We start from the raw sequence: 26,768 nt of genomic DNA on the forward strand, positions 1-26,768 counted from the left end.
GACTCAGCCACTTAGCTCTTGGTCTTCGATAGTGGTAACAGGCAAATAAAAAATGGGGAATAGACTCTTTGGGTGCTGTACAGCTCGGACAACCGACAGATGAAGATAAAGATCCCTTCCAACCAGCAGTCACACAGTTGAGGGGGAGGGACCCCAATCTAAAGCGCACATACAAGGATCTATCCAATGGAGACTGGATAAAGTCGAGATATGCTTCCAATTTGCGGAAAGGCTTATGTTCGAAAAAAGCCTCGCTCAGCTTCCCCGGCTTTGGATTGTTCAACTCTCTTGAGTTTACCCAGCTCCAGTAGGCCTTCTTAAGATCCTGTTTCGAAGGGGGTATCTGGGATTCCCAACAATCTTCATAGCCAATGGATCTCAATGTTTGTTTTAAATAGGTAATCCATTTTAGCCTCTTCCCAGTGTCCGCTGAAATAAGATCATTTAAGCCTGCAGCATATTTGGCAAGTTCTGGGGTCCGTCGCAGTCTTGCCCAGAACAATAAAGGTCGTAAACGTGCAATGTCCTGGATGGAATGTCTATCTAGGTCATACAGCAAGGGTTTTAGTGGAGATGATGTTGGGACAGAAATGAGATTCCTCATAAATTTATTCTCCGAGACGACCAGGTCATGAATATTTTCGTAGCCCCAAATTTCCGCCCCATACATAGAACTAGACAGTGCCTGTGCCTCATATACTACAAGGGCGGGTGCCAAAGGTCGACTAGTAGAGAGGTGTTGTTCTCTTATAATGGCACCGGATACCCTCTTGTGGCATAGGAGCATCTTGGTCAGGTGCGAACTCCACTTCATCCCTTTTGTAATACGTATGCCTAGGTAATCGAAGGAATCCACAATATCTAACGGTGTGCCATCCAGAGTAAAAGTATATCTAAAACGTCTCGGAGGGTTTATGACCATTAATTTGGTTTTTTCTGTGTTTATAATAAGTCCATAGGACTTGCAAAAAGAGTCAAATCTATTTAAAATTCTTTGCAGGCCAGCCGGGGATTTGGAGATCAGGAGAGTGTCATCGGCGAACAGGAGAGTAGGGATCTTTTCACCTGTACTGTAGTGCACTGTACAGAGTCCTGGGCTGAGTCTGTGTGTCACGCAGAGCTCTCCTGTACTGTAGCGCACTGTACAGAGTCCTGGGCTGAGTCTGTGTGTCACGCAGAGCTCTCCTGTACTGTAGTGCACTGTACAGAGTCCTGGGCTGAGTCTGAGTGTCAAGCAGAGCTCTCCTATAGCACAAGTTACTACTTGTGTAACGATATATCTGTAAGAGACATTAGTTAGTGATAGATTACTTACCTTAGAATATCCCCAGACGTCAGACTGGATCCGGAAAGTTTTGCTAGCAGCACCCCTGCGCATCAGTAGGTGGCGTCGTGCGGCTCCGCGTCCGTCGCTGGTGTGGTAAGCGCCGAGATGACGTCACGGAGACTACTTAGGCGCCACCCATGCGCGCTGACGTCAGTTCTGTACACGACTTTCCGCGCCAGGAACGCAGAGCCATGCAAGAAACTGACCACTGGTGCCAAGAAACTAGGGCCCTTAAAGGGATGACCTTCACCTTAGAAATCAGTTCGCAAGACAGGGAGGATGGGTGGGGCGGTAAGGAATCTATCACTAACTAATGTCTCTTACAGATATATCGTTACACAAGTAGTAACTTGTGCATCTGAAAGAGACACGTTAGTGATAGATTCCTTACCTTAGAATTGATACCCCAGCATTACCAACCCCGGTGATGGGTCTGCGAATAGATTACACCAGAAAGTCACGGAGAACAGAACGGCCAAAGAAGCTGTCTCTCCGGACTTGACTGTCTTGCTTGGTAAACGTGTGCAGCGAGGCCCACGTAGCTGCCTGATAAATATTCTGCAAGGGAACGCTGCGTCCCAAGGCAGTAGTGGCTGCAGTTGCCCTGGTAGTAGCCTGGTAGAGGCTCCTTCTTAGCCAACGAGTAACAAGCTAAGATGCACAGAACGACCCACCGAGAGATGGTTCGTTTGTGCACGGCCCAACCTTTTTAAGCGCCCACGTAGCCAACAAAGAGCTGGTCATCCACCCGGAACTGCTATGTGCACTTCAGATAGAACGAGAGCGCACGTTTTAGGTCCAGACGGTGGAGCCTCTCTTCCTCTTTTGAAGGATGCCGAGGCGGAAAGAAGGTGGGCAAGTTGATGGACTGCCCGATGTGGAAGGGCGTGACAACCTTTGGCAAAAAAGGAGGACAGGTCCTTAAAACCACCTTGTCCGGATGAACAGAAAGGAAATGAGGTTTAGAAGAAAGAGCCTGAAGCTCACTCACTATTCTGGCAGAGGTGATAGCTACCAGGAAAGCCGTCTTGAGAGTGAGAAGACGTAAAAGACAGTTATGAAGGGGCTCAAAAGGAGCGCACATGATTTAGGTCCCATTGAGGCATTATGAAAGGCACGGGAGGAAACGTGTGCGTAATGCCTTTCAGGAAACGGTTAACAACTGGGTACTTAAAGAGAGAAGGCTGATCTGGAAGCCTTAGAAAGGCGGAGATGGCCGAAAGATAACCTTTGATAGTGCCCAGAGCAGAGCCCTGCAGGACCAAGGATAGTAGGAACAGAAGGGCCTCAGAAAGAGGGGCAAAAAGGGGATCCACAGACTTTGCTGTGCAGCATGCCAAAAACTTGTTCCACCGGCAGGCGTACACCGTCTTAGTGGAGGGACGCCTGGCTGCCAGAATGACATCATAGACTTCCGGAGGAAGATCGAAAGCTGTCAACTGTCGCCGCTCAATCTCCACGCATGGAGGTGGAGGCTGGACAGGTTCGGGGGGAGGAATGTCCCCTGCTGCTGCGACAGAAGATCCTCCCGAAGAGGCAGACGGATCGGGGGATCGATCGCCATGCTGAGTAGCTCGGGATACCAGTATCTTCTAACCCAATCCGGAGCCACAAGCATGACTTGGGCCCGGTCGCGTCGAATCTTCTTCAGCACTTTGGGCAGAAGTGATATAAGCGGAAAGGCGTACAACAGACCGCAACTCCACTCGCGTCAAAAAGCATCGCCGAGCGAATGCCGCCTTGGAAATTCCAACGCGCAGAGCTGATGACATTGCGCGTTCTCTTCGGTGGCAAATAGATCTAACCAAGGCTCTCCTCACTGAAGAAAGAGACCTTGCGCCACGTCCGAGTGCAGACGCCATTCGTGATCCATCAAGCACCGGTGGCTGAGTTCGTCCGCCCTGGCGTTCAGAGATCCTGCCAGATGTTGAACCACCAAGGTAATGCCTTGATGTTCCAGCCATGTCCAGAGGCGCAGAGCCTCCTGACATAGGGTCCACGACCCCGCCCTGCTTGTTGCAATACCACATGGCGGTGGTGTTGTCCCTGAACACCTGCACTACAATTCCCCGGACAGAGGGAAGGAATGTCTTCAGTGCAAGTCGGATCGCCCGAAGCTCCAAAAGATTGATATGGAGCCGGGACTCCGCCGGAGACCAGAGGCCCCGGATCTCCATCTCTCCCAAGTGGCCGCCCCATCCCAGGAGGGACGCATCCGTCACCACTGTGTGCTCCGGTTGGGGAAGGGAGAGGGATCTGCCATTGACCCAATCGCGATTCGTGAGCCACCACTGCAATTGACGTGCAGTGCCCTCCGAGATCTGGACATGATCGGACAGGTTGCCCTGATGCTGCGCCCACTAGAACTTTAGGTCCCACTGCAGAGCCTGCATATGCCATCTGGCATGTTGCACCAGCAGGATGCAGGAGGCCATCAGGCCCAGGAGCCGGAGGTTCATCCGGACTGAAACCCAGGATAGAGGCTGAAAGATCAGAATCATAGCCTGAATATCCCGGACTCGCTGCTCGGGAGGATAAACCCGAAACAGCGTCAAATCCAGAACCGCTCCGATGAAGGGGAGCTTCTGAGAGGGACTCAGGTGTGGCTTCGGCACGTTGATGGAGAACCCCAGCAAATGCAGGAGGTCGGCCGTAGTCCGAAGGTGGGTGATGACTGCCTGGGGCGAGCTCGCCTTCAACAACCAGTCGTTGAGGTAGGGTAAGACTGACACCCCTGACCTGCTCAGATGAGCTGCGACCACCGACATCACCTTCGTGAACACCCAAGGGGCGCTGGTAAGGCTGAAGGGGAGCACGGCAAACTGAAAATGCTCCTGGCCCACCGTGAATCGCAGTTAACGCCGGTGAGTCGGCAGGACGGGGATTTGAAAATATGTGTCCTGCAAGTCCAATGCTACCATCCAGTCTCCAGGGTGGAGGGCAGCCAAGACCTGAGCCAGAGTCAGCATTTTGAACTTCTCCTTCCGGAGGAACTGATTGACGTCCCAGAGGTCCAAGATCGGACGCAGGCCCCCCTTGTCCTTCTTGGGGACCAGAAAATAGTGAAAATAACAACCACTCCCTACTTCCGCCCCAGGTTCGCGCTCGATGGCCCCCTTGGCCAAGAGAGTTGTAACCTCCTGCTGGAGGGTTACCAAGTGTTCCCCCGATATGCGGTGGTACAGAGATGGCATGGCTGGAGGGGTGGACTGAAAGGGAAGTGAGTAACCCTTGCGTATGATCTGCAACACCCACTTGTCCGATGTGATAGCGTGCCAGTGGGGGAGGTGATGGCAGATCCTGCCAGCCACCGGCGTGGGGTGCTTGACAAAGCTCGGATTAGGAAGGTTTGGAGGTAGAAGCAGCGGGGGCGGAGGTTGACTGACCCCCACGCTGATTCCCAGACCTGCCCCTCTGGAAGCCACGTCCGCAGCCGCGCTGAGGCTGGTTCTGCACAGGCTTGCTGAAGGAACATGCCTGGGCGCCCCTGCCGTGGCCACGAAAGGAACGAAAACCAGGAGTGGCCGGGCTTTTTGTGGAAAGACCTAAGGACTTGGCCGTAGCCCACGAGTCCTTAAAACGCTCCAGCGCACTGTCGGCTTTGTCGCCAAAGAGGCGGGTGCCATCAAAGGGCATGTCCATGAGTGAGCTTTGCACATCTGGCATAAACCCGGTAGATCTCAACCAGGTGTGGTGACGAAGCGCCACAGTCGTAGAAATAGCTCTACCTAGTGAGTCCGCGATGTCCAAACCACACCGAATGGCGAACTTAGCCGCATCCTTACCCTTGGCAACAGCCTGGGACAGCACAGCCTGAGTCTCTTCAGGACACTGAGGCAACACCTGTGCAACTGTATCCCACACCATGTGGGAATAGCGCTCCAACAGGGATGAGGTGTTCACCGACCGCAGCCCCAAGCTGGCCGAAGAGAACAACCGGTTACCGAACTGCTCCAGCTTCTTAGAGTCCTTATCCGGCGGAGCCGTGGGAAAGGCACTCTGTGACATCGAGGCTTGGATGACCAGGCTCTCAGGCGTAGGATGAGTGGTTAGAAAGCAGGGTCACCAGGCGCCGGGCGGTGATGCCTGGCGACATTCTTATCCACAGGAGCCCCTGTGGCTGGCCGCGACCAAGTGCCCAGCAAGACGACAGTGAGTGTGTTGTTAAATGGTAGCAGGGGCTCCGAAGAAGTGGACGCCATCTGGAGCACTTCAGTGAGGAGATTAGTTTTGAGGGCCACTGTAGGGAGATCAAGGTTCAGAACCTCAGCAGCCCGACAGAGCACCATCGTGTAGGAGGCGCCCTCCTCCATGGTAGGCGGGGGAGAGGCAAACCCCGGGTCAGAGGAGACGTCGAGGTCGCTGGCATCCTCCTAGTCGTCCGCCCAGTGCTGCTCGGAGTCACACTGGCGGGCAAGAGGGTCCTCTGACCCCTCCCAGTCATCCTCCCCCTCCGCCACATGTGGTACAGACCGCGGCGGCAGGGCCGGCACAGGAGGAGGAACAAACGGCATTGGGAACGGTGCCGAGAACGGCTCCGGGAATGGCGCCGGCTGGGCGCGAGCCGGCACCGTGTCCCACTGCGGATCCCAGGTAGGAACAAAATGGTCCTGGAACCTGGGCAAGGCCGGAACAAATGGCACCCACTGCAGCGCTGGAGGCAGAGCCGAGGGTGGCGCTGGGGCCGGAGCCGCCAGCAATGGACCTTGTGGCGCTGTGGACGGGGCCAGTGGCACAGGATCCTGTGGCACCAAAGCTGGAGGCGCCGGCGGCCCAACAGGATCCTGACACGGGACCGCGGGGCCCGAGGGCACGCCGGCGGGAGCCCGAGGCCTAAAAAAGCGGTCCATGGTAGCAAGAAATTCTTGCACCTGTGCGGGAGTCGCCGACGGACCCGGGTAAGGTGGGTAGGCCGCGGGACTCTCGGGCTCCGAAGGAGCCGTGGGGGCAAAGCCCCTGTCCCCCTCGTCTGCATCCGAGGACCGACGGGGGGATGTCGGAGAGCGAACACGCTTCTTTGACTTCTTTTTGTGTCGTCTCTTACCCAAATCCGAGGGTGAAGACTTGGAACCAGAGGAGCGATGACTGCGGCCCCGCAAGCATTCCCTCGAACGGCCCCGGGAACGGTGCTGTGACGAGTGCCGGACCTCCAGCAGCTTCTGGCACTGCTCCCTTAAGGCCTTCGGGCCATGGCCCGACAGTCCCAACAGGACCGGGAGTCGTGGTCGGTCTCCAGGCAGTAGAGGCAGACATCGTGGGGGTCCACCACCAACATATTGCGACGGCAGGCATCACAGGACTTCAATCCAGACAAAAGTCTCAAAAAGGGTAGTCAAAAAGTGACTTAGGTATGTGCTCTAACCGGATCTGCGCTTTCTGGCGCGAAAAAACAAAATAACTGACGTCAGCGCGCATGGGTGGCACCTAAGTACTGACGCGCAGGGGTACTGCTAGCAAAACTTTACGGATCCAATCTGACACTTGGGGATATTCTAAGGTAAGGAATCTATCACTAACGTGTCTCTTTCAGATCCATTATGCACTGTAGAGAGTCCTGGGTTGGGTCTGAGTGTCATGCAGAGCTCTCCTGTGCTGTAGTGCACTGTACAGAGTCCTGGGCTGAGTCTGAGTATCACGTAGAGCTCTCATGTACTGTAGTACTCTGTAGAGAGTTCTGGCCCGAGGTCCGAGTGACACGCAGAGCTCTCCTGTACTGTAGTACTCTGTAGAGAGTTCTGGCCCGAGGTCCGAGTGACACGCAGAGCTCTCCTGTACCCTAGTGCACTGTAGAGAGTCCTGGGCCGAGTCTGAGTGTCACGCAGAGCTCTCCTGTACTGTAGTGCACTGTACAGAGTCCTGGGCTAAGTCTGAGTGTCTAACAGAGCTCTCCTGTACCATAGTGCACTGTAGAGAGTCCTGGGTTGAGTCTGAGTGCCAAGCAGACCTCTCCTGTACCGTAGTACTCTGTAGAGAGTCCTGGCCTGAGGTATGAGTGTCAGGCAGAGCTCTCCTGTACCGTAGTGCACTGTAGAGAGTCCTGGGCTGAGTGAGTGTCTTGCAGCGCTCCCCTGTACTGCACTGCACTGTAGAGAGTCTTGGGCTGAGTCTGACTGTCCCTCAGAGCTCTCCTGTACTGTAGTGCACTGTAGAGACTCCTGGGTTGAGTCCGAGTGTCACACAGATATCTCCTGTACTGTATATTGCACTGTAGAGAGTCCTGGCCTGAGTTATGAGTGTCACACAGAGCTCTCCTGTACTGTAATACACTGTATAGAGTCCTGGGCTGAGTCTGTGTGTCACAAAGAATTGTCCTGTACTGTAGTACACAGTAGAGTGCCCTGGCCTGAGGTCTGAGTGTCACGCAGACCTCTCCTGTACTGTATTACAGTGTGGAGAGTCCTGGGCTGAGTCTGAGTGTCACGCAGCGCTCTCCTGTACCGTAGTGCACTGTAGAGAGTCCTGGGCTGAGTCTGTGTATCAAAGAGTTCTCCTGTACTGTAGTACACAGTACAGTGCCCTGGGCTGAGTCTGAGTGTCACTCAGAGTTCTCCTGTACTGTAGTGCACTGTAGAGAGCCCTGGGTGCAGTCCAAGTGTCACACAGAGATCTCCTGTACTGTATTACACTGTAGAGAGTCCTGGCCTGAGATTTGAGTGTCACACAGAGATCTCCTGTACTGTAATACGCTGTATAGAGTCCTGGGTTGAGTCTGTGTCACAAAGAATTTTTCTGTGCAGTAGTGCACTGTAGAGTGCCCTGGGCTGAGTTTGAGTGTCATGCAGAGCTCTCCTGGACTGTAGTACACTGTAGAGAGTCCTGGGCTGAGTATCAAGCAGAGCTCTCCTATACTGTAGAGAACCCTAGGCTGAGTCTTTGTGTCACATTGAGCTCTCCTAAACTGCTGTAGACTATAGAGGACACTCAGCTGAATCTGTCTGTCATGCAGAGTTCTCCTGAACTGTAGTACATAATACACAGTAGCCCGGTCAGTAAGCTTGCGGGAGAACTTCAGATTTCCAAACAATCAAGTAGAGCATTTGGGGGGCTTAAGGGGCAGCACGTATTGTTAGACACAATATTTTTCAAACTAACCAACATTTTAAGACCTTCAAAACAGACGAGTGTGTGTGTTTTTTTAGGCTATGTGTCTGTTAAAATCCCAGGCAAAATCCAATGGACACCTCACCGTAACCGACTGAATGCACTTGTACTCAACTACGACCTGACTATACATGGCCTTTTGTTGAGACAAAGTGTGTAGTCGGAGCTTTCATGATACACAGTCAGGGCCGGACTGTGTGCATCGGACTGTGTGAATTGGGCATTGGGCGTTTTCCTGGTGGGCTGGAAGGGCGGGGGCCTGTTTTGTTACTGTGGGCCGGTTTTGCAACATCGCTGCAATATCGGCTCCCAGTAACAAAAGCAGCAGTGCTTCACACAACCCTCCCCTCCCCTTCACCGTCAGGGTCCTATCCGACAAAATTTGCCTGGGCTGCTTTGGGTTTCCAGTCCAGGCCTGTACACAGTGCAGTGTATAAAACACTGAGATGAGCCAATGTGTGCCATGCAGGACCAGCATCTGACTCTCCCACTGACTCCTCACAACGTGTGTGGGTTTTTGTACAGTCTGCAGCCCTGTTGTTGTTTAATACTTTTAAATAATTGCCATAGATTTAACATAATGCAGTGCTCTGCCAGCGACAAGACATCCAAAACCCCAGCACTGCCCAGCCAGGGCACAGTTGATAAACATTACCTGCTTTCTTCTGGGATGTGGAGTGCCATCATCTGCAGTGGATCCAGGCACTGCACCACCCATCCATGGCGTTCGCTCACCCGCTCCGTCTCCACGTGCAAAAAGTTGTTGGGCATGCGACACCAGAGGACGGGTGTGATGGTCTGTACGTCAAGGCGAGGTGGGCACTGGGGAATTGGGTTCTTCTCCTCGCTCTTAAATATGGCAGCTGACAGAGGCATAGTGTTCTGCAAGGGACAGGAGATGAAGGAAAGAAACTGGTCATACCTGGTCCAGATGATGAAAAAAGGCTATCTTATCACTGTGAACGCTCACGCGTGTTCCGATGGCATAGCCTAGCTTCATTTATACAGAGAGGAATTCGGTAAGTTTACCCATCCATGCAGCTTCCTTAAACACAGATACAGCTACCTGCATACAAAGTCTCTGTGTGGCCCTTAATATGTTTTTTGCATTTAAAAATTGAAAAACAAAGTCCTATAATGGCCTGAAATGAAATGTGTTAATCGCACAAATAAGAGGTGCCTGGCTACTAAGTTCTTTTCTATTTTTAACCAAATCCAAATCAAATCAAATAACTTTATTTAACCTTAACCATTGAGGTCATAAAAGTGTGAAAGTCATACATACTATTTTTGACCATCTTTGGATGTCTGGTCATGTGTAATATGATGGGTCAAATGCCCTATAAAGTCTCTCCCAGCCTGGGGCATGGGCAGCTCATGCAGGAGATTTTTAAAGACATGAACCAGTCTGAAGGAAGCTCTCTGCTTGGCAATCTCAACACCATATATCTCTGCATGGCACTCTCAATGCCATATATGGTCTCTCTGTTCTGGATGGCCGTTTCTTCTGAATTCCCTTCATGTAAAACCACACACATCTAAAAAGGAATATTCATAAGCATAGTGTGGAAGCAGTGTGTGAGTTTAACGCAGGATTGCCTTGTTATCTGGATAGGGGGAGCAGCACTGAGTAAAACAATACAATTATTAAGAAAATGCTACTATCTACACCTGCTTTATCTGTTAGTTATGAGAACTTACAAATGGGAAACAGGGCAGATTGTGTAATATTTCAATTGAGGCCTTTAAATAAGTGTATGGAGTTCTTGCAGGCACCAGTGATGTACTGTCCGTTTGGCTTCTTTTTTCAGCATACTACAAAATCATGAAATGTGTAATGTATTTTTAGAATGTTCTGCGCTGCAGTATTTTTCCTGATCAGCCACATCAAGCATACGTGGCGTTCCTAGAATGATCTGTACTAGATTAAGCATGCTAAGACAGACTGTTATGAGAAATATAGTCAGCTAGTCAAATCAGGTAAACAACATGAACCAAGAATGATTTAAAAGTGGTTAAGATTGATAAATGCATTTCCATCCATCACTTTTGTGCTAAGCCAAACTTAATGGCATGAATTCACCTCACTGATGAAGGTCAAGAAGGCCGAAACAAGTAAGAGATTGTTCGTGTTCCTGTTTGGAGGCCATGTGGACTAAAGGTCGGGGCTGGATTGTACATTTTGAACTGGGACCAAGAATGGTATGCATGTGATTGGTTCCTGTCTGTAATGGCACGGATTAGATAAAACCAGTGCAATGAAATGCACCCACAATATTTATTAATAGCATTCAGGCAAACATAAACAAATGAAAGCCAAGAAGGCAAAAATGGTATACTACTGTTGTGCCTACAGATGTTGGTTATGTTTGGAACAATATCAATAACAAAGTTGTCTCAATCAGGGAGACCTTAATTTGGCAAAAGGTGGCATCTATAATTTTTTACACTATGGCTTTATGTTTTAGAGTGAGATGAATGGGGCAGTCGTTAAAAAAGATATGCATCTTCGAAAGATATGACCAAACACTCTCACTAGTAAATACCTTTAACTTTCCAAGTTCAAACTGGAACAGATTTGTGTTGGTGGGGTGCAGAAAGACTGCAGGAAACAGTTTTGTGTTTGGTTCCACCTGGATAAGATAAATAAGAGTTAGTTGGAAACACAAAGCGTCTTCTTGATAGCTTCATTGTAAAGTTTATCAAACCTGTGTGTTACTTCGCTCCTGATCACAGTTAACACAGGGCAGGCACACTGGAGGTTAGGTTGAAACAGTACATGTGATATCATATAGTCCCCAAGTCTACACTGTCGTCCTGACGTGACCACAATCTGCAGATCGTCTCCTGTAAGCACAAGAGAGATATGTGGCTATACATTTTTTAGTAGTTTACATTTTTGAGTAATTTTAAAATTTTTGGATTATTCACAAAATCCGAGTGTAAGTTACATTTTTGGTATTTTACACTCTGATTTTATGAATAGTCAAAAAGTAGTTAACTTACTCAGAAGTGTAAATTACTCACAAGTGTATAGCCCCAAGCCCTTCAGTTTGATGGAGACATGTGAGTTACACTTTTGGAGCACATGTACACTCAGAGTTTGTAAATAGCCAAAAAGTATTAAATTTACTCAAAAGTATCAATTACTCTGAAGTATGAATTAGGACGCTCTCCTTTTTTTATATGTTCCTGTAATTCTCCTACAATAACACTGAAAAATAAGTTACGCCTTATCTGGTAGAGACTCTAGCTAGATGCAGATTCCTTACTTTAAAATTATCCCCAGGCATCAGACTGGATCCGGATTTATTTTTGTGAGCAGTACCCCTCCACGACGGTAGGCGGTGTCATTCAGCTCTGTGTGGCTTAGTCGACGGCGTCTGCGATGGAAGTGATGTGCACAGTGCCTATAGAGGCGCTACCCCAGAGCGCTGACGTCAGTTTCTTTTTGTGACTTTTCACACCAGGAATGCAGAGCCACAAACGACACTAACCACTAGTAAGGAAAAGTGGGGCCCTTAAAGGGTAACAGCCCTCTCCCTAGGAATCCATTCGGAGAGCAGGGAGAATGGGTAGGTTTGTAAGGAATCTGTGACTAGATAGAGTAGCTACCAGAAAAGGTGTTACCGAAGGCAAGTAACTCGTTCATCTGACAGAGACTTCTAGCCGCAGATTCCTTACCTCAGAATAGATAACCAAGCCATACCATGCCCAGGTGTCGGTCTGCAGACCAATTTCCTACGAGGAAGTTCTGCAGGACTGAATGGACAAAACATCAATCTCGATGGACTTGACTGTCCAGGCAGCAGTGCTCTGTGAAGTTGTGCAAGGAGGCCCAAGTAGCTGCATGGCAGATGTTCAAGGACGGAACTCCATATGCTAACTCAGTGGTCGCAGCATTCGCTCTGGTGGTGTGAGTATGCAAACCCTCAAAGGGTTGCTTCTTAGCCAAAGCGTAGCAGATTTTTATACAGAACACGGTCCATCTGGAGATGGTCCGCTTCTGCACAGCCCGTCCTTTCTTTGTTCCGACATACCCCAAAAAGAGTTGGTTGTCCACCCGAAACTCTTGACTGAGGACAAGGTAGAACAACAATGCTCTTTTTGGGTCCAGCCAGTGAAGTTGCTTCTCTTCCTTGGAGGGATGAGGCAGAACGTAAAAGGTAGGCAGAGTGATGGATTGGCTTACTGAAAGGCTGTGACCACTTTTGGTAGAAAGAAACCTCTCACAGGAAGCACCAGTTTGTTTGGGTAGACGCTGAAATAGGGAGGCTTGGATGATATAACCTGAAGGTCACTGATCCCCCATGCAGATGTTACAGCCACAAGAAAGGCTGCTTTGATGGTAAGGAGCCTGAGTGGACACATGTGCAAAGGCTCAAAAGGAGCACACATAAGAAAAGTGAGGATGAAATTGAAGCCCCACTGGGGCATAATGAAAGGGGAAGGTGGAAACAAATGTTGCAAACCTTTCAAGAACCTATTTACAATAGAGGATTTTAAAAGGGATAGCTGGTCAGGCAACTGAAAAAAAGCAGAAATAGCATAGAGATAGCCTTTTAGAGTGCCCAGAGCAGAGCCCTACTGGACAAGAGAAAGGATGAAAAGGAGAACCCGAGAAAGGGGATCAATCTTTCTTTCTGTACACCATGCCACAAATTTTCCGTAATGGCAGGCGTATACCATTTTAGTGGAGGGACGCCTGGCTGCCATGATAACATTACAGACTTCAGGTGGAAGGTGGAAAGTTGTCAACTGTCGCCACTCAATCTCAATGCAAGAAGGTGAAGAGTTGACAGGTTTGGGTGGAGGACCCGCCCCTGCTGTTGAGACAGATGATCCTCACGCAGGGGCAGCCTGATTGAAGGATCGATGGCTATGCTCAACTGCTCTGGATCCCAACTCTTGGTGCCCAGTCTGGAGCCACAAGAATGACATGGGCCCGGTTGTTCCTGAGCTTCTTCAGAACTATGAGCAGGAATGGTATGGGTGGGAAGGCATATAGAAGGCCTGCGCCCCACTCGAGATCAAAAGCGAGAGCCGCCTTGGAAACTCCAGCACGCAGAACTGCTGACATTGCATGTTCTCGATGGTGGCCAACAGATCTAATCAAGGTTCTGGTTGGGAAAGGGAGAGGGGTCTGCCGCTGACCCAATCATGGTTCGTAACCCACCACTACAGATCTTTTGCACTTCCCTCCAAGATCTGGACCATGCCAGAGTCAGTCTCACCGAAATCCAGGATAGAGGCTGAAACATCAGTAGTTTAGCCCGAATATCCTGTACTTACTGTTCGGGAGGATAAACATGAACCTGCACCATGAAAGCGAGCGTCTGAGAGGGAGTCAGGTGTGACTTCAGCACGTTGATAGTGAACCCAGCGAGTTCAGGAGGTTCACCATTGTCTGGAAGTAGGAAACGACTACCCGGGTCGAGCCCACCTTCAACAGCTAATCGCTATGGTAGAAACCACTGACCTCCCCAGATGAACTGCGACCACTTTCATCACCTCGGTGAACCCTGAGAAGCACTGGTAAGGTCAAAGGGAAGCACGGCAAACTGAAAGTGCTCTTGGCCCACCATGAATTACAGGTAATGTTTATGGGAAGGCAGGATGAGGATGTTGAAATATACATCCTGCAAGTCCAACGCTACCATCCAGTCTCCCGGGTCCATGGCAGACAGAACTTGAGCAAGCATGAGCATTTTGACTTTCTCCTTTTTCAGGAAAAGATTGAGGTGGCACAGGTCAAGGATAGGATGAAAGCCTCCGCCTTTTTTGGGCATCAAGAAAATAGCGGAATAGCAATCATGATCTATTTCTATTGCCGGCACCCTCTTGATGGCTACCATGGCCAAGAGAGCCAACACTTCATGATGGAGTAAGAAGAGTTTGTCTTCCATCAGCTGGTGATAATTGGGTGGAAGGGTGGTCACAAAGAGGATGGAGTAGCCCCTTTGGACAATCTGTAAAACCCAACATTTGGATATTATCGACCTCCAGTAGTGCAGGTGCTGGAATAATCTGTGCCCCACTAGTGCCCTTGATGGTAGGAGGGCAAACTAAAGGGGTTTGGAGGCTGCTGCTGCCTGGGGGTGGACTAGCCCAACCTCTGGTTACTTGTCCCACGTGGTCTGTGGGAACTGCGTCCTCGGCCACAAAAAGACTGGGAAGCCTGTTGGCCGTGGTGGCTGGGAAGATATGAATGTGGTTGGAAACCCTTTGTGGCCATGAAACTAGCGGATAGATGACTGGGGTTGGTGAGAGACATGGAGAGGCACAAGGAACTAGCTGTAACTCTGCTATCCTTAAAGTGATCCAGCACTGAGTCCACATTCTCACCAAAAAGATGAGAGCCATCAAAGAGCATGTTCATGAGCGATGCTTGGACAGACCCTGAAAAGCCAGTGGTTCTCAGCCAGACCTAAAGGCCATCCAGCAAGTCTGTTGTGTCCCGTCCACATCGTATGGTGAACTGAGCTGCATCTCTTCTGTCAGCAATAGCTTGGGCGAGTATGGCTCGTGTCTGCTCCGAGACCATAGGAAGCACTTGTGCAACCGAATCCCAGATTGCATGGTTGTATGGCTCAAGAGGCACGCAGTGTTCACTGACCGCAGTCCCAGGCTGGCAAGAGAGAACATCCTCCTCCAAAAGTTATCCAGCCTCTTGGATTCCCTATTGGGTGAAGTGACAGGGAACGTGCCAGGATTGACCCTAGCTTAGACCATTGACCTCTCCAGGGTGGGGTGCTGGGCAAGGAAACCATGGCCCCCAGGAGCAGGGTGATTGCGGAAGGCAATTGTTCTGTGCACAGGAGCCCCTGTGCAGGGCTTGGACCAGGCCTCTAGTAGGACATTGGTAAGGGCTTCATTAAAGGGGAGTAAGGGTTTAGATGAGGCAACTCTCGGCTGAAGCACCTCTGTCAAGACAGTTGTATTGACTGCCTCTGAGGGTAGCTGAAGGTCCAAGACCTCAGTCACCCTGCACAGCACCATAGCGAACGAGGCACCCTTCTCCATAGCCATGGTAGGAAAAAAGACCAAGCCCGTCTCCGGTGGGGTTTCTAACCAACTGGCATCCACCTGTTCCTCATAACAGTTGTTCTCAGTATCATCTAGGGCATGCTGGTATCCATAAGGATTCTCAGACCCATCCCATTCATCTCCCTCCCCAGGTCTGTCAAATGTCAAATGTACTGCCTCCAAGCTGGAGGGCGTGGTCCTGGTCAGCGCCGGAGCCAGCGTCGGTCGACGCCTGTCCGGCTCCATGTTAGAGTCGGGAACGGCAATGGGGATGGCACTGCTGCAGGGCAATAGCGTCAGTGTGAGTGTTGGTATTGGAGCGGGCACCAAGGAAGGTCGCCGTTTTGCAGGCAGCGCCATTCCGGATCCAACACTGGATCCAAGGAGCTCCAGAGGGGTTGGGCTGACCAAATATGGGGCAGATGGCCTCATAGAATTCTTTCAGTTGGGCACAAAAGGAAAGTCAGGGAATTGTGGAGTGGACCCTGTCTCAGGGTCCACTGAAGTGCAGAGCCTGGAGTGCCGATGCTCCCAGGAGCGAGACCTCTTCTATTTCTTGGACTTCTTCTTGCAGTGGGACTTCCACAACGATTTTGAAAAATACATCGACCACTAGGTGTGGCTGCGTGAGTGGTCTCAGGACCTTCCACCCAACCAGTATCTTGAACAACACTGGGTCATCCAACGTCAAGGAGCTTGAGGGAATTCTCACTGAGCACCCTCAGGTGCATGGCATGGCAGTCCTCGCAGGTCTTAGAGTTGTGGTCCCTCTCCAAGCACCACAGACAAGCCAAGTGTGGGTATGTCACTGACATCTGCCTTTGACAGGCGCCACATAGTTAGAAACCAGTATGCTTCGTTGGGGACATCCCTGTCATATCAGGAGACAAATCTCTCAATAAAGGTATGACAAAAAGACGAGATAAAAAGAGTCAAAAAGCGACGAAGGGTAGCTCTTCGCAGGTCAGTGTTATCTGGCGCAGAAAGAACTGACGTCAGCGCACTGGAGTGGTGCCTATATAGGCACCATGCATGTCACTTCTGGCGCAGACGATGCAGACGCAGAGCCGAACGTTGCCACTGACCGCAACTTCGGAGTACTGCTAAAAAATGTCTGGTAGAGCCTGACGCCTGGGGAATATTTTAGGGTAAGGATTCTGTGGCTAGAAGTCGCAATCAGAAATCAAGTATACGGTAACCTCAGTGACATCAGAAATGATGTTATATGACTGCTTTTACCACCTATGACATCAGCAGTCGCAAAGAGAATGACAGGGGTCACAATAAGCAAGCCAGGCATTGCAGCTGCAACATCTGTCAACCCCTAAATGGTGTCCATAGCTCCATCCCTCTCTTCAAGCACCTGAAGCAACTTATTTTGTTCATGTGCCACCTGCTTCTTATACTGCCTGTCTGTGTGCTCTACGCTCCCACATTCTGTCCATGCACCTGAAGCTCCTCATTCTATCCATGTGTCTCCAGTTCCTTACGCAGTCTAGTCTGTCTCTGTACTCTAAACTTCCACATTCTGTTTGCGCAATGGAAGCTCCTCATTCTGTTCATGTTTTCAGTTCTGTCCATTGTCTGTTCATGTGCTTCAGGCTCCATCTCTCTGACAATGCGCATGAAGCTCCTCATTGTGTTCTTGCGTCTCAAACTCTCTACACTGTCTGTTTGTAAGTCCAAAGCTCCCTATCTCTGGCCATGTACCTGTGGTATCTAAAACTGCCTATATATGTTTCCCACGCTCATAAAACTCACCATGCTCCAAGCCTTCTCACTCTGTGCATGTGCCTTAGCTGCTTGCATTGCCTTTGTGCATGAAACTGCACCCACGTCCAAAATCTCTCAAAGTGGTAATGATATAAAACGTAAGTCAAACTGGCCAATTTAAGAAGGTTTTTTTAACGTATATCTCCTTCCAGAGTAATTCAGAACATATGTTAAACTTGATGCGATTCCTCTTTCATCCCAGGAAAATAAATTCTATGATAACCAAGTATGAAGTATGCACTAACACTATGTTGCTGAATCTGAGGGTGGCGTTGTTGAGTGTCTCATAAGAACTACAGAGGATCATTTTTCGTTGCAGGTTTTTGGAATAGGTTCACATGAAATGCTCCGACATTGTTATATTAGACCTACTTCTGGCTAGTGTTACAATTGATCATGGCAAATGAATTACCCACCCAGTTGGCAAGGAGATAACATTGTCTGGGTTAGCACCACAGTCCAGAAGATAATCCACGAAAATTGAAGGTGTGCATCAAAACATTAACATTTTACTACTGATGGGACAACTGCATATACATTAATGGAAACATCATCTTTTTACAAGAAGATGTTTGTGGTAGTTCCAATAATTTACCTTGCTTTTTATGTATGTTTTTGTATATTTAGTTTGTGGGGGTCTGTTTGGAGCAAGCATTCTCATGGTTTATGTATAAAATAAATACATCTATATATTTTTTACATTTGATAATGGAATTAGTTATTAGGCCCTTTTCCGGGTTACTACAGGTTTTGTTGAATTTTGGTATTCTTTTCTTATGTATTAAATACCAGACTATTTGTATTAATTTATGATTTGCAAGAAATTAATTTAGTAATCAATGATGTCTAATTAACTTCATGAGATTATCTGAATGATGGTTATTTGGGGCGTTTTGATCCACTAGAGAACAGCCACAAATGCAACAGATGGGCACACTGCTTTCTTGTGACTTTCTTTCAAATCTTTTCTAAATAAGCTCCAGTGATAGGCACACCGGAGAACAGGCAGATAACTGAGAAAGGAAAGTGGCACAAGTGCGAAGTTACACGTCACTTCCTTTCGCATACCACAGAGAGACACTAACAATAAAGTCTTTCGAGGGTACCTTCTCCCAACTCAGAACGAGGTGCGCTGTAGCTCAGTCGATTAAAGCTCTAACTTTAATGTGGTCCGGACTTCAGAACTAGACCAGGGTAGAAATTCTGGCTTCGTAATTAACCAATTGTTCCTGAGAAAACAAAAAAAATGTCCCTTTGTCTCAGCCAACGCTCTTCAGAACTTTTTGACCTCCTTTAGGAAATGTTGTGAACTTACAGCATTACTTTCCATACTTCCACACCGGCGTCCTTGTTGAGAATCCAGCACAGTGGTCTGTTAGATGAATGAATGAAGGGTAAATGCAACCCTCTCAACGGGTATTTGAGGCTCCCATTGAGGAAGGACGGTCTTGCTTTGAAGAATTTAAATGCAGTGAGGGTCTCTGTTATCATCAATGCTGAAGTCAGTAAATGTGAATACGGACTAGAATATGGTTTTAAGGTACTATAAGAACCCCAGATGTTCATTGTAAGATTCTGCTATGAACACAAAAAGCCCTTGTCATGCTGCTGATGAAAACACGAGAAGAGGTTTGTGGTGTGCTGAAATGTATTGACCCAGTCAAGTGTCGAGTCTTTTCGATTAACATTGCGTTTTTAATCTGTGAAAGGCATGACTAAAAATAAAGGTTACACCTTATGTTATTGATACGTATTAGTGAGTTTGATATAGATTTGGTGTTCTGAGCCCTTTTAGGCACAATGCTCATCGAGATTGCTATTGAAGTTTTTAGGAGAGGACATAAGGTTGACGCGGATCTTTAACCGAAAAATAAGCGGAACAAACTTTGAGGGTCCTTTAGAAACTGTTGTGTTCCCTGGTCGTTGGCTAGATGTGTGTATGTTGAGTCTGTATTAGCCTACAGTCAGGACTGCTGTTTGAAGCAGCACAGCTATCAAATAACAGCACACAAGTCCCACAGCTGATGCTGTTTACCACGCTCAAGGCTCCTACCTACACATGTCTGCATAAAGGTTCTCTTTCCCCAGATTCTATGTTGGTTGTATGTAACTCTGGAGAACATGCATTTAAGCAAACTTGTTCTAGGGAATCTTTCTTGACAAACCCGTTTACTTAATGCATTCAATTAAATATCATTCCATGACGTGCAGTCCTTTCTGGTGAAATCCCTTCATGTTGATAAAAAGAGTCTAGACTCTGCTTTTTCTTCCTCAGTCACATAGATCGTTTATTTTTATTTTCCCAACTTCTTCCTCCTCCCTAAATACTCTGGTCTTTCTTTCTCTGTTCTGCTCTTCCTATTATCTGCCTGCTCCTCCCCATTCCCCTCAACTATGTTTTATCCATACTCTAGGCCTGCTTATAGGTTTGTATCCACGCCATTGTACCTCTACTACAAACGTTACAGGAGCTCTACTCCTACCTATACCCTAGCTTTGCTAGGCCCATCTGCACCCTTACATCTCTACTCCAACCTATGCGGTACTACTCTCACCCCTACATGTACCACTTCCTAGTATTTCTACCTATATCCCAGTTCTCTAGGCCCCTGTATCTCTACTCCAAATTGTGCAGCACTGCCCTCAAACCTATGGTTACCCAATACCTCTGAAACTGACTATAACCTGGTATCTCAATCCGACCTATACCCTGCTACTGCTACCATTTCTTAGTATTGCTCTATTGCTCTCCTTACCCTAGCTTTTCTACCCACGCTGATACCTTAATACCACCTTGCTTTTGTACCTCCTCTACCATACCTACATATTGTACTTCTACCCATACTGTAGTGTCTTAACCCCAGGCTACACACTATTACCGGACTCCCATGTGTATCTTTTCCCAAACTAAGACCGTAATATCTTGTCTACCCCAGTCTATACCACAGTACCTGTACCCCTATCTGTACACCAGTACCTCCTCCGTTCTTAAATCCATGTGCCCCTCTGTAGACCCCTGTGCCTCTAACCCTACTCATTCCTTAGCATCTCTGCCTTCTGAATACACCCACCTACACCCAATACCCTAGTACTGGTGCCACTTCCTGTATACGTAGTACCTTAACTGTAACTCTACCTCTACTATAGTACCTCAGCCACTGTCTGTACAATAATACTCTCATCGCTACCTAAACCATGGACTTTTAACCCCAGCAATTCCATTATACCACTATCCCCACGATACCTTAGTATCTCTACAATAACCTACCATATACCCTAGTACCTGTCCAGATATCAGTACACGAATACCTGCACACGGACTAGATTTGTGTGCCCCTCCATATCCTCATGCGTCTCTAACCCTACTTATACCTAAACACCTCGGCTTCTGGTTACACCTAAACATGTCCATCCGCATTATACCCTAGTATTAGTGCCCCTTCCTCTATCCCTAGTACCTCTACCTTAATTCTACCTCTTATTAGTTGCCTGCACAATAATACTCTTATCACAAGTACTCTGTACCTCTAATCTACCAATATCAAAATACCACTACCCCTACTAGAGTATCTCTGCAATAACCTACACTATGCCCTAGTACCTCTACAGATACCAGTGCACTAATACATCTACCCGGCCTATATCCCTGTGCACCTCCATATGCCCGCCTCTAACACTACTCATACCTTAGGACCTCTCGCTTCTGCTCACACCCAAGCACCTCTACTCACACCTATACCCTCGTAGCACTATCTGAGCCCGAGCACAGTACCTCAACCCTTTGCTGTACAATACTCTTACCTTTGCCTATGTATACACTGTACCTCTAGCCCTCCCCATGCCTATTCCTTAGTTTCTCTACAATAAATAACCTACCATGTACCTCACGCACGTCTACCCCTACCTGTGCCCAAGTACTTCGACCGAGTAGATTTGTGGCGGGATTAAAAACGCTTCAGGCACAGACAATGATGGATGCACGGCAGAGGGCGTTACCAAGAGCGGCAGCACTACACGGGCCAAATGCGTTTAGGGGGGGGGGGGGGGCTTATGTAAACGAGCAGAGGGGCCGCAGAGTACCAAGGGCCCGGGGGCTCAGCTGCATAAAGCTCTCAAGGAAGGTGCGCATGAAGGCGGGGGCGCGTGCGCAGGCCTGAAGGGATAATTGCGCCTGCGACGACAACGCTATGACGAAGGCGGCCTATTAAAAGCCGCTCCGTCAAAGCGCTGGTGACTTGACACAAGGCTCGGCTGACTCATAGCCCTCTCTGCATGCGGCTCCCTGGCAACCGCATCTCAAGTGCCTGTTTATTCTGAAGGTCACTCAGCGTGGAGATTTCAGAGAAGAGACGGGGACGGACGCTGAGGAAAATAGAAAGTACTCAGTGGCAGTGGAGGAAGAGAGAGACGGAAGGAGACGAGGAGCGAGGAAAGAAAGATGGAGAGAGAGACAAAAATAGACAAAACGGGTAAACGGAAGAAAAGAAAATAGGCAGAGATGTAAAAGAAAGCCAGAGAGAGAGAAAGAGCGCCAAAGAATGTAAGAACGAAAAGGACTTCGATGTACAAAGCCTTTTTCGTGGTCACAAACGTTTGCGAACGCAAAAAGGCATTTTCAAATACACAAAGTCCTAATTGCGATTCGGAAACCTATTAACCAATCGCAATTTGTGTTTGCAAATCCGTATTTGGAAGGGGTGTGTTTAGGGTGTCCCTTCCAAATACCGATTCACATTGGTATGCATGCTGTCGCAAATCATTCTCACTTTACTGCCAACTCAAAGTTGGTGGTAACCCATCCACAAATGGGAAAGGGTTCCTAAGGGACCCCTTCACCTTTGAGAATGGTTGAAAAACATTTTTTTAAGAACAGGCAGTGGTCCCTCACTGTCTACTCCTAAAAAATTAAATTTAATCGTTTCATTTGTTTCTTTTTAAATGCAGGCCGTTTCCTTTTAAGAAATACGGCTGCCTTTATAAAAATAAAAAAAAGGATTGCTTTATTTAAAAGCAACCACAGACATGGTGGTTTGCAGACCTAGCTGGTCACCATCCCTGTGATGGCAGTGAATCGTAGTGGGAGACAAATTGCGACCTACCTCATTAATCTCATGATTTACGTTTACTTGCGACCCACTATGAATCGCTATTTAAGGAATAGGGGTTAAATTACCCCTTTTTAGGTCGAGGACTACCGGTCTGCCGAAAGGCAGAACCGGAAGTCGGAGATTTTATGACTTGGAGAAGAGGGGCTTTAACCCGCCCCTCTTCTCCCCTGTTCTCCATTGGCTGGCCTCGTAAATACTGGCCAGCCACTGGAGAAGAGGTCAGTCATTCCAAACAGGCCCCGTCCTTTTCGGATCGGGGGGCGTGTTTTTTGCGAGAAGTCTCAAGGAGGAGACAACAGCAAAACATGCCCCCGAATCCGAAAAGGACGCTGCGTTTCTCCTAGGCAGTTCTAATCTGCCTCGGAGAAAGGCGGTGGTGTGCTCGAGACCAGTGTTTCTGTTGTAGCTCCCTGCAGCCTGTTTTCGAACTGTAAATCACGTGGGAGCTGGTGCGAGAATTGTACATACCGGAGAGTACATGTTTGTAACTTTTCGAGCCTTTTGTTGTTTCTGGTGTAAGGAAGGTTTTAATGTTTTCCTTCTCGTGTGCTCCGGTTCAATGCGACACATTCAAATGCAGTGGCAGTCATTTCGCACTTTTGGACCGCGCGATGTATTGGAAGGGCAGAGCTGTGTATGTTTGCTTTGTTGTGAGCGGGCGCGGTGCCAGGCGGAGTCCTGTGTGGACTGAGGCCAGCGGGGTTTTCCAGAGCAGCTGCAGCCGCGCAGTGTCTGTGCTGCGTGGGGCGGGGCGGGTAAAGGTTTTTGGGCCTCATTGGCTCGAGGCAGCAGAAGCCCCTCCAGCAGAGACGCCCCCGCAGGCATAGAGTGGACGCCCAAACTAGAGACAAGTGATGGGTGGACATGCTTGTCTGACTCTGGAGCACTCCTCGTGGCTCTGGGAAGCATTCCATTCCATCGCTCTCAGCCTCCGAGGGGTACAAAAAGAGAACCCGATACATTTCACCCTCTTGGGTCTCACTGTTGTGGTGCAGCTTCAGTCAGCAATGAAGAGCGAGACCAGGACCCGTGTGCCGCATAACTGCCGCATACCTGTGCCGCCAAGGGTGACTCACCCGAATTAAAAAATATTAACCAATGGAAATGCTTGGCTCAATCTAAACAACAAGGAGTTACTCCAGGCCCCATTCCATGTTTTTTCTTGCCCAGAAGCGAGCATATGTAAACTAGTCCTGGCCGCCGTATAAGAGGCTGTTTAGCTCGCAGGGCTTGGATACCCCTTTGGAAGAGCAGCGCAAGCAAGTCAGACTACAGCAGGCATAAGAGACGGATGCGACCATGTGGTTCAATGCAGCCTCACCTCAGAGGCCGCATTCATCTCCTTACACTGGAAGCTGCGCCAGGGATTGCAGCGATGTGTGATTCTGCGCTACACTCACCCACGGCTAGTTTTGTTCTATTTTTAAATGGCTGGTGGAGGGGAAGCTGAGAACGTGCAGGGGGTGGGAGCGGTGGTGGAGAGAGGTCTCGTTGCTATTCAACCCCATCCGTCCGCTGTTGCTTATTACGGGCTCTGCGGGACCGGAGCGGAGCTGGGGGCCGCAGGGGGCGGAAACAATGGCCCCATTGAGGCCGGAGGGCAGCTTCCCCTCCGCACCACTCTCTGACCACACCACTCAGAGGCTGGCTGACTGACGATGGTGGTGGTGGTGATGGCAAGCCCGGAGCGCGCGGGCACCGAGGCCACTTGGGGATTCTGAATTTGTCTTGGGCCACGAAGACTTCCTCTTTTTTTGTTTGTTTACCAGCGTGAACCAAAACAAAGGTCAGATAACTGTGTCAAACTAAGAAGTCTTTTCATGGAGTCCCAGCAACTGGGTTTAGAATTCACAGCGAGCGCTGCTCAGCGCTTCGCCTGCGAGGCTGGAAACAGACTGCCTTCCAGCACAAGACACGGCGTATCCCCGTTTTTTCTTGCATGTGGGGTGATGCAAAATGAAATAAATTATGACACATTCCCTCTGATGTACAGACGATGAATCTCTATTAGTAGGGGTGTTGTTATTTTAGCCTTCATTGGAGCTGAAAACTGTCCAGCACAGCATACCACACACATTGCTTTCTACTCGGTATTAACAGCACGTAAAGAACCTTTGCAGAGGGCACTATAAGTGCTGTTAATTGTCTGCTCGCTAACGCCACGAAACAAAAGTGCATATTGAGGAGAAGGGCAATTAAAAACTGTTAACACCCAACACTATGTGGAGAGTAAGGGGTTGTAAGGTTATTAGCACCCATCGCCCTAATCTCACCCAACAGAGGCCAAAAAACACACTTTCTTCCTGCGTGCCCCACACTGACACTATAACACAAGCAGGGCCACTGGAATTGTGCGACGGGCAGGGCCAATGTATGTGTAGACTCTAGGTGACTAAACTAAGCGGCAAGTAAAGGTAAATCATGTGAACTAATGCAGGACATTTTCTGGTAGTACTATTTTATTATTTGGGGGGGGGGGAGATTTTCACCCCGATAGTATACATTTAACACCAAAATACCGCAATGAGCAGCAGAGAGTGGTGAACAGCGAGCCTTTGCAAAGGGCGTTCCACAGAACGCAACAGGTGTTGCTGCGTTGCTAGTAACTTTTGATCAATTTGTGCTAGAAACCATTTTGTCTTGTTAAACACTGCGCATTTTGCAGCCGATGATGGATTATGTGGAAACTGCGGCAGCCCTGTAACCAACATAATTCTAGTGGCCCTGGATACAGGCATACGGTAGTTAGTGGTGGCCTTCTAAGGATCGTGAGTGGCTGAGCCAATAACAGCATTGCATGGAGGGTGTGATCAGGTGTCACTGTGACTCTTCAGGGCACTCATCATGCGTTAACTGCAGTTAATGCATTCGCAATAGGGCAGAAAGCAGTTAATTGCCTGCACTGCAATTATGGGCCGACAGTGTAGGCTCATAATAAAGGAGGAATACAATAAACAGCTCTTGACACCCAACAGCATGATGGCAATACAGCTATGACGACAACGGGTAATGTTATAATGATTGTTCTGGCTCGCAGACACAGGTCCGCTTCGTGGCGCTAGGCCGCTGTCAGTTGAAATCGAACCACCCACCCACCCCTTGATGTGTTTGCCATCTCCAAGCCGTGCCAAGCCCCTTTCCCCGGAAGCATCCGCCGCGCCTCCCATCTGCATTTTCAGTGTGATTCAGTGGTTAGGTCTATCATTAGCTCCTCTCGGCCGCCATTCCCAGGCTTGGAAATTGAAAAGCAAGCTCTCTTCCACCGCAGTGGTTACAGGGAGCGGGCTGGCGTCCCTCTAATTGCAGCCGGACCAGAGTACTTCACAGGTGTTTAAAAGACCGTTTGCTCGTTAATGAGGCTTTTGTTGTGTTTCCACCCCTTCTTACAGCCACTCTGCCTATGGCTGGAAGACGTAGCCCCCCCCCCCCCCCCACGCAACCTTTTTCACCCCCCCCCCCAATAAAAAATTGGCTCTAGTTGCCCGCCTGCATAGATCTTATGTGGGCTCCACTTTGCATCCGTCGGTGTTTGCTGTCAGGGATTAATAACAAGCATTTACAATGCAATGGTCTCGTCATTGGTAAAGTTAGAGCTATGACAATGCCGTTTCTTTAAATGTTTTAAAAACAAAAACATAAACAAAAATAATGTCATGAGCAATGCCAATAGCTCTAACTTTACCAATGCCGAGACCATTGCATTGTAAATGCTTGTTACATTAGTGATCGCAATTACCAAATAGTGATTCATCAAAAATTTGTATTTGGTAATCGCTATTAGTATTATTTGTACATATAGCTCTTAGTTAGAGAGTGTCTCAGTACTCACATAGAGATGCAGAGACTCAGAGGTCATCAATTCTTCCGAGCGGTCCGTTCAGACGGGCTGTCGCTGCAAACCGAGGCCTCGCTTTCGCCCCAATTTAAAGGCAGGCTTGCAGACTTATCATCCAGCACTGGTGGAACTAGATACTCCACCATACTAGCAGTAGAAAATTCAACACATTCAGAGTTCAGTGCCATAAAGGAGAAGGGGGTATCATCAAAGCCTCTGCCCTGGTACAAGCCAATTTGTGGTAGTAGGGGCAATCCATTCGAAATCCCACCTTTGCAGAAGTAGGACAGGGACAATTCAACCACAAATGTAAACATAGCAGCTACAGCCCCAAAGCGGAGGTGCATTGTTAGCGCCCACATGCCTGGTATCCCTACATAATGGGGCATGTTACGGTCTGCTGCACTTTACCTGGGGTTCTTTCATGGAGTTAACTCTGCTATAAGTGATCACAGACCAGTCACTCCAGATTCAACTGCTGGTTTGCCAGCATTCTTGCAGAAGTAACCTCTGAAACTCAGCATTCCCAATGGTGGAACAGAAGGAGTCTCCAATGCCAGAACATCCACGTAGAGGGAATGTGACACTGAACATGTGG

At 48.8% G+C, this 26,768-nt stretch overlaps 1 protein-coding gene across 4 annotated transcripts in view; it reads right to left on the reverse strand.

The window, feature by feature from the left end:
• RYR3 (ryanodine receptor 3) overlaps positions 1-26,768 on the reverse strand; it is a 2,047,168-nt gene that overhangs the window by 1,121,878 nt on the left and 898,522 nt on the right. For all 4 annotated transcript variants that reach the window (XM_085627314.1, XM_085627313.1, XM_085627312.1 and 1 more), the window contains 2 exons: positions 10,975-11,061; positions 9,084-9,310 (listed from right to left, as the gene is read on the reverse strand). In XM_085627314.1, coding sequence (XP_085483440.1) covers positions 9,084-9,310; positions 10,975-11,061 — 314 coding nt within the window. The remainder of the gene's footprint in view (positions 1-9,083; positions 9,311-10,974; positions 11,062-26,768) is intronic.

This window comes from Triturus cristatus, chromosome 9 (genome assembly GCF_964204655.1).
Source record: "Triturus cristatus chromosome 9, aTriCri1.1, whole genome shotgun sequence".
Taxonomy (NCBI): domain Eukaryota; kingdom Metazoa; phylum Chordata; class Amphibia; order Caudata; family Salamandridae; genus Triturus; species Triturus cristatus.